General features: G+C 48.7%; 1 protein-coding gene across 1 annotated transcript in view; it reads left to right on the top strand.

Annotated features, from left to right (window-relative positions):
* Positions 1-8,951, top strand: part of prickle2b (prickle homolog 2b) — a 57,409-nt gene continuing 48,458 nt past the window's right edge. Inside the window, exons 1-2 of the mRNA XM_035520334.2 lie at positions 1-152; positions 473-558. Of these exons, the coding sequence (XP_035376227.1) occupies positions 111-152; positions 473-558 (128 nt within the window). The 5' untranslated portion in view covers positions 1-110. The remainder of the gene's footprint in view (positions 153-472; positions 559-8,951) is intronic.

The following is an 8,951-nucleotide window of genomic DNA, read 5'->3' as shown; positions in this document are numbered from 1 at the left end:
CCGCCCAGGACCCCACAGTCTGCCTGAGAAGAGCTGGCCGCGCATGTGCGGAGATATCGTTCAGTTATCTTCCTTAACACTCGGTTTGCTTTCAGCCCACCCAAACTGACATGTTTAGCCGCAGCTCTAAGAGGAGAAACTTCAGCCGATCGGTGAGTAAAACGACGCTCCGGTATCGTTTATGGATGCGCGTACCTGCGCGCGTCTCTGACGCACCGAGGGCGGGCTTGCGCGCTCTGCTGAAACGCTCTTGTCGGAAAAATAAAAACGCCTGCACCTGCCTGGCGCGAGTGATCCTGGCTAAACTCCCGTTTCGATCGTGTGAGCTCGTGCATTTCAAACTTTCAAATGCATACGGTGTAAATCAGTTATTTAAGAGGCACACATGATGGCACATGACCTGCTCTGGGAGTTTGGTGGGAAACTTTACGACTTTGTGATGATGTCACCCCCTCCTTTCTGCTCTCCACAGTCTGCTACGCTGGAGGATGCAGACAGAGGCCAGCCGTGTACTGTGTGTGGAGAACAGTGTCCTGGCTTCATTGTGCACAAATGGAGGTAAAACGCACACGCACAGAAGGTGCCTTTGTTTATCTTGTATCGTGTAGACAGACTGATTTTATTGGTGCGTATAGAATGGTGTAATCACTCATAATTAACTCATTCACTCATTTGTGATTCACTCATTATTTTCTTATATAAAGATAAATAATACAGGTGACACTTAAGATCCACACAGCTGATTAATGGATAGTGTCGAATAAATCTGTACTCTACTCATATATTCAGTTACTTTTCAGGATTTGACAGTGAAATGTTTGGCCTGGGTTGTCCTGCTTTGTCCTGCTTTGTCCTGGGTTGTCCAGGGTTTGTCCTGGGTTGTCCAGGGTTTGTCCAGGGTTATTGTGCCGCAGGCTAGCTGACGAGCACGCCCTCCCCCACCTCAGACAGAGTCATATGACCGTGACGGGGCCAGGCTGGCTGTCGTGTGGGCGAGTGCGCTGGAAGATAACAGTGTCCAGTGCGCCGTGTGTTCACGCCGTTCCAGAGTCTGGAGCCACATTCCTGACCCTCCACATTCTAAAGCGGAGTCAGCCAGGAGGAGGTGGGGGGAGGGACTGACTCAGGAACAGCCGACAGACCAATGCCTGTTTGTTTAGAGTAGATATGAATAATATATAGACGTGCTGGGGAGGGTTGTGTGGAGTTTCATTGTATGCGTCAGGTCATGTCCAAATAAACTCTGATTAATTTGTGCCTTTAAGCCATTAAAGTTATGTGTTTAGTAGGTGTGGGTCTTTAGGGGAAATTCTACGGCTCGTGCAGCTTCACAGCTGTTGAAGTCTGTGCAGTCAGCAGCCATTAGGTGAGAAACACAAAGTCCAGCATTTGTATCCCCAAGACGCTGTTTGTTTTTAACCAGCAAGCACTTATGGAAACGGTCGTCTGGGTGACTGTGGAGTGGAGGCGGGGCTTGGTGGCCTAGGTGACTGTGGAGTGGAGGCGGGGCTTGGTGGCCTAGGTGACTGTGGAGTGGAGGCGGGGCTTGGTTGCCTAGGTGACTGTTAGGAGAGGAGAAGGCTCCTCAGTGCGTCCTCCGGTGCTGTAAACTATTACAGGGCAGCAGTCAGTGCTGGAATGTGGCTGTAATTGCCTTTCACAGTGCCACAATAAAACTGAAGCCTCATCCCAATAACCCCGCTGTAGATGTGTTGGAGAAAAGGATGTGTGTGTGTGTGTGTGTGAGAGTGTGTGTGTTCTGTCTGTGTGCTTGTGTGTTTTGTGTGTGTTTTGTGTGACTGCTGTGCTCGGTATGGGGTGACTTTATGGTCTTCAGTGCAACAGCATGACCTAGAGAGCTTTATGAAGGTAGAAATAAAGGTGTGTGTGTGTGTGTGTGTGTGTGTGTGTTTTCAAGAGACAGTTTGATGAGGTATGTGGCCTTGATTTGACCCCAGACAAAGAAAGATTAGAAAAAGCAGACAGGCAAATCGACGGACACACACACACACACACACACACACACACACACTGCTAACTGTTTGCAAGTTTAGAGTTCTTGTGTAGACTGCTGGTTACTACAGTAAGCAGATGTAGATGTTCCAGCATCATCTGGAGACAGAGGAGGTGACGTGCTTCGTGCTCTCCACAGCTGAGGGTGCGGGCTTATCTCCAGCGGCCGTGTTGTGCGTGAGCCCGAGTGCACGCGTGTGTGCAGGTGTTGTGTGTGAGCCCGAGTGCACGCGTGTGTGCAGGTGTTGTGTGTGAGCCCGGGTGCACGCGTGTGTGGAGGTGTTGTGTGTGAGCCCGGGTGCACGCGTGTGTGCAGGTGTTGTGTGTGAGCCCGAGTACACGCGTGTGTGCAGGTGTTGTGCCCGAGTGCACGCGTGTGTGCAGGTGTTGTGTGTGAGCCCGGGTGCACGCGTGCGTGCAGGTGTTGTGCCCGAGTGCACGCGTGTGTGCAGGTGTGTGTGAGCCCGGGTGCATGCGTGCGTGCAGGTGTTGTGCCCGAGTGCACGCGTGTGTGCAGGTGTTGTGTGTGAGCCCGGGTGCACGCGGTGTGCAGGTGTTGTGCGTGAGCTCAGGTGCACGCAGGCCATGGGAATGAGTCAGTTTACTGAACAGCAAAATCACACATACACACGCAGAGAAACCCAGCATGGAATTTTGTTAAATTAATACTTTCTAAATGTTGTCAAGATGCCTGAGACAAGTCCATTTGCCCCTGACTCTTCCTCAGTTCCATTTGCCCCGACTCTTCCATTTGCCCCTGACTCTTCCTCTGTTCTATTTGCCTCTGACTCTTCCATTTGCCCCTGACTCTTCCTCTGTTCTATTTGCCTCTGACTCTTCCATTTGCCCCTGACTCTTCCTCTGTTCTATTTGCCTCTGACTCTTCCATTTGCCCCTGACTCTTCCTCTGTTCTATTTGCCTCTGACTCTTCCATTTGCCCCTGACTCTTCCTCTGTTCCATTGCTGTGTGGACTGATGACCTTCTGATCTGCTGTTCTGGGGTTCTGTTCTGGTTTAGCTTACAATGAAGCAATATTTTATTTTATTGTTAATTTTGTTCATTTTGTGTTAGTGTTAAAGATAAAAGTCTGTACACACACACACCCACACACACACACCACACACACATACCACACACACACTGGCTGGTTGGTTTTATCTTGCTGAACACTCTGAGCTGAATTATTAATGCTCGCTGTTGGTTTGATTGATTTTCCTTTGTGTTAACGAGGCTGGTTACAGCCCGTTAGCATCAGTGCAGTGTGTGTGTGTGTGTGTGTGTGTGTGTGTGTGTGTATATGTGTGTTCTATCTGATCTGTGAGAACCACTCACTCCCTCACACCTGCTGCACCTTGCCCTGTTTACACTGACTCAGGATCAGTCTTGCTTGCCTAAATGCTAGCATTAATTACTGTTTAAATACTATAAACTGATTGCAGTAGAGAATTGCCTGCATGGGCCGCAGGGAAGCTAGTTCCACTGATCTCATGAAGTTAGTGCACACTGGGCTGCAGAGGCTAGTCAGTAATGATGCTAACCACACTTAAACAGGGTAAGTGAGGAGGCCGCCTCCTGTTTGGACCAATCGCAGTGCTCCTCACTGGAGCTCGTTAACGATGGGAGCACTCCGGAGCAGGAATGGACAAAGTTGTTGCTTATGCGTTGAGGTCCCTCCCGGATGAAACAAAGTAAACCAAAACAGGATGGATGAGGAGAGAATTGGGCAGAGGAGGCAAGGGAATCTTTATTTTAGACTTAAACTCACCTTTTTAACTTTATTATATAGTTGTGTTAAAGGATGTCTGTTACAAATGTACTTGGTTGTTTCATTTCCGTATTCATAACTAGTGGTTGTAGATTCAAATGTGATGGATGGATAGCAAGCTGCTGTCGCTGGGTCAGAACCATATCCCGGTTCTGACCGTGTGTTTGTTGTGGTGGTTCTGACAGGGTTAGGGCACTTGGGCAGGAGAGGGCCTTTGGAGTCTCCCCAAAGACGACATCTGGAGTCGCTGACGTCTGGCCTCCTGCTAACCTGATCAGGATCTGCATAACACTGCAGTGCTATTCAGCCTGTTAACTAGCAACCAAGCTAAAGCTCTTCATCACTGCTGTCGGGCGTATGAATGGACCTGAAGAGCAGAAGGCTTTTCAGGCGGACTGAAGGAGGAGACGAGCAGAGCGCACACACACACACACACACACACACACACAGAGAGACAGACAATCTAAAGAAAGAGCAGATGTGAATAGAGAGACCCTGAAACACACACACACAGACCCCGTGTTTTTAGACTGGTACAGCCATGGGGACGTCATCTCTTAACGGGTCAGTAAGTCACATGTTCTCCACGTGTGTCTGGGCTGCTGGCTAACACGCCAGCCCCACGTCGGCTAAACCGGGCCGCTCTAGCTGAGTTTGCGGGACCCTCTGTTGCTCTGCGGTGGTGTAAACTGGCCGGCCTCTGACCTCACAGATGCGTCTCAGGTCAACCTTTGTCATTCCCTGACAGCACTTTACCCTCACTGCTCACTCGCTGTAAGGGGAATTAGCAACTGTATGTCTGCCTTGGCGCATCTAAAGGCTGTAATGAGCTGTTGTTCATTAGCCGCGGTTGCTGCGGCGACCTCTGGGCTGGACTGCGGGAGCAGGAGTGGGCCAAGGTGTGAAGGGCTAGTACACCAGTGCACTCTGAAATAGAATGCGGATGAATTCCAGGAATCCGCCTGTTTCCAGATCAGATGACTCAGTGCACCTCCTTGGACTGATCTTGGATATGCTTCTACTTTTAAACTTCCCCAACACACGCACAGTGGCAGAAAAGCCACAAACTGACCTGAGACCAGATGTGAAGGCAAAACAACTGGCAGTATAGTTTATGGTTCTTATGAAGGACTTTAACTTGCTCTGTTATATAGTTGTAATCTAGTACAGGGAGTTTTGGACTATGTACAGAGTTTTGGACTTTGCCTTATAATCTATTTGTCTGTACATTAGAAGGGGAAATAATCTCTTGTGTTTAGAATATATCATATTATTAAAGGTGGGTACTCCGTGGAGCTAAGATGGCTATAACAGGAATATATATTTGTTCTCTTTCTCCTAAGCTGTTGAACTAATTGTGTGTGTGAGTGTGTGTGTGTGTGTGTGTGTGTGTGTGTGTGTGTGTGTGTGTGTGTGTGTGTGTGTGTATACACACATCGCCTCATCAAAGCCAGCAGCTGAGCCTCTGCCTTTGAACCTGGCCTTCACTTTACCTTTGAACTTCAAAAGCTGCAAGTTGTCTTGGCGACGCTTGGCCGTCCTTTCTGAATCTCCCTCTAAGATGACATCACAGGTGTTTGAGTAATGCTATGATGAGTTTTTGTGACGCTCATAAAATGTACTTTATTTTTATTTTTGAGTGTGTATTTTTTGAGTTTATTATTCTGAGTGAGAGTCTGTGAAGTGTCTCCATCTGTCTCCCCACATCCGACACACACACACACACACGCATGGCTGCATTGCCGTGTTGCTGTGTAACAGAAAAGTTAACGTATGTGTGTGTTAAGGTCTGGCTTTAACACACACAGCACTGATCTAAGATCCTCTTCACTTTCATCAAACTAATTTTTCTCATTAGGACATGCAAAGCAAAAACTGATCCTAGGTCAGTACTGTCAAAGCAGGAGCTGTATGAGTGGTATCGGAGGGAGAGAACCTCCTCCCCAGCCTGATGGGGAGAGAACCTCCTCACAGAGCCTACATAGTCCTAGTCTTAATCTACAATGGTCTTGGACTGTCCTACTAAGGGGAAAGTGTTCCCACTAAGGAACCGTTCAACACTGGGTTTTATCTGTGTCGTAGCTGTAACTTCCATATGATGATGATGATGATGATGATATTCTTAGTTCTTAAATGACATAAATGCAAAAAAAAAAAAAAGTGCAGGAACAGAATTTGTGCATGTAGTGAGGTTTGGTGAATTGGGGTGTGTGGGTGTGGTTTATATGCGCATGCTAACCTTACCTCCATTCCTGACTGGAGTGACTGCAGTGAGCAGACAGACTGCTCACGGTTATCTGCTCACGGTTATCTGCTCACGGTTATCTGCTCACGGTTATCTGCTCACGGTTATCTGCTCACGGTTTTCTGCTCACGGTTATCTGCTCACGGTTATCTGCTCACGGTTTTCTGCTCACGGTTTTCTGCTCACGGTTTTCTGCTCACGGAGTTCTCCAGAATAGTTGGTGAGACTGAGACAGATTAGTGATTATCTGACCTCAGGGGTCGGAGGTTGCACGGGTTCAGAGGGACCCCTGAAATGCTAGAAGTGTCTACAGCTGCTCGAGGCCCTGATTGGCTTTCTGTCTCCTCTCTATGTTTACTGACACCCGCTGCAGCCTGGCCCCTGGTGTTCAGCGTGAGGTGCTTTAGGAACAACTCTCCATTTGACTGATGGGATGATGAAAGAGTTCATAAGGGAGGGAGGCTATAAACACACTCACTCACTCTCTCTCACTCTCTCTCACTCTCCCGCCTTTCCTTCCTCACACTCTCTCTCACTCTCTCTCACTCTCTCTCACTCTCCCGCCTTTCCTTCCTCACACTCTCTCTCACTCTCTCTCACTCTCTCTCACTCTCTCTCACTCTCCCGCCTTTCCTTCCTCACACTCTCTCTCACTCTCTCTCACTCTCTCTCACTCTCCCGCCTTTCCTTCCTCACACTCTCTCTCACTCTCTCTCACTCTCTCTCACTCTCCCGCCTTTCCTTCCTCACACTCTCTCTGAAGGAGCAAACGCATCAGGTGCACTGTACACAGTTGTCCTCTAGGGGGAGCGGTGAAGGTTCTTAGTCCTAAACACAAGTATGTGCAATTTGGACGTGAGCGAGCACCTGTGTGTGCGAAACCTGTGGGCCAAAATAAACACCACGGCTCCCCGAACAACTTCAAAATAGTCTTTGATTTCTCTCTCTCTCTCTCCCTCTCCCTCTCCCCCATAAAGCCACCTACTCCTGGTCACACATGAAGTGTTGTAATTACAGTGCTGTTGGGGGCGTTGTTGGGGCCCCTGCAGAAAAGGGGAGTGTTTGCGAAATTACACAGCAGAAGTGCCACTCGTGAATCCTGTTTGCCTTTGCTCTGGGTCCCAGACATGCACAGAGCCTAGTGTGTGTTAAGGGGAGTGTGTTCCACACTAACACACTCCCAGCCCGCCCAGTCTTACACACACACACACACACCGCTTACCTGCTCACAGAGTCCTCTTACTCGCCATCAACTACACGACAGGAGGATTTCATATGGTGTGTGTGTGTGTGTGTGTGTGTGTGGTGAACTAGGAGCTGTTATGACTTCGATCTTGTTGCATCTGTTTTTCCAGCAGAGGGCGATGTTTGTGTGTGTGTGTGTGTGTGTGTGTGTGTGTGTGTGTGTGTGTGTGTGTGTGTGTGTGTGTGTGTGTGTGTGTGTGTGTGTGTGTGTGCGCGCGTGTGTGTGTGTGTGCGGCAGGTCAGAATGCATTGTTTAATTGGTCGAGTCACTAGGTCTGTAAACGATGTGGTATAATACATATGATCCATTATATGAATGAATACAGCAGTCTGGGGGTACAGGTTTCTGGATTGTATAGCACCTGATATATTATAAACAGTTTCTTTGTGTTCAGCGGCACATTTCGGTCACTTCATAGAATTATTTTGGATCAGAATCGCTCTGAGTGACTGAGGTTAGTAATGACCTGAATCTGATCCTAGATCAGGTCCTGAACAAACACCACAAGGACAGGCAGAAGTCATAGTCAGTGGGTGTGCACTTCAGTCTATCAGAATGAATTTCATACGTTTGCAGAAGCACAGCATGTGAGTGTGTGTGTGAGTGTGTGTGTGTGTGTGTGTGTGTGCGTGCGTGGACGAGGTAGGGAGCTCCGAATAGCATGCATACATCTGTGTGTTACAATATCACTCAATGTTAACTCTTGTTTTGTGATTTCTCTCTCTTGTTCTGTGTGTGTGTGTGTGCGTGGGCCATGCGCTGGTCGGAATGTTCAGTATGTCACGGCTGAAGAGGCAGCCTTGGCTGTTGTTCCCATCAATCCATCTGATAGGAGGGGCAGGAACACACACACACACACACACACACACAGAGGAAATGGCTCCTAATAGGAAAGCTAAACCAGGTCCAGGTTTCTGTGATCACAAAGTATGGAGGCCTGACTCTTCACGTGCGCGCACACACACACACGCACACACACACACGCACACACACACACAGGTTCTGCGGCCCACCCGAGGGTACAGTTACAGTGTGACAGTCTTTGCAGGAAGGTTTACTCTGTTTTAAGGGGTTGTACCCATGGCTGTTTCTGCTCTGCTGTGTCCTGTCTGCGTCCGGTCTTAACACTGTTACGTCTCCTTTTAACCCGAGGCACGTGCCCCCCCCCCGTCATGAAATGTGTCTTCAACTTAAAAGACCTCGGTCACAAGGCGGAGCTGTCACTTATCTGCCTGGAGCTCGTACACAGTCCCGAACCCTGGATCTGCCAGAGGTGGTCCAGACTTGGAGAGGGAGGACAAGGTTGAAGGGTATTCTGCCTGTTAAATCATCACTGCTGGTGTTTGCCAAAGTGTCTTCCATCTTTAGGCTGGTTTCCACGGCAATGCCACTGTTCACACTGTTCTGGCGCCTTGACAACCGAGTCTGCAGGCAACGAATGAGAAAAGGGAGGAGAGAGGTCAGGAAGCAAACACACACACACACACGTACACACACATGTACACACACACACACACATATACATACAAACACACACATACATATACACACACACGTACACACACACGTACATACACATGTACACACACACGTACATACATATGCAAACACACAGACACACACACATATATACATACAAACACACACACACGTACACACACACACACATACATACATACA

Source organism: Electrophorus electricus, chromosome 22 (assembly GCF_041902795.1).
Source record: "Electrophorus electricus isolate QZ-2024a chromosome 22, ASM4190279v1, whole genome shotgun sequence".
Lineage (NCBI taxonomy): Eukaryota > Metazoa > Chordata > Actinopteri > Gymnotiformes > Gymnotidae > Electrophorus > Electrophorus electricus.
The sequence above is the reverse complement of the archived record's forward strand: the minus strand, read 5'-3'. Positions and strand labels throughout refer to the sequence as shown.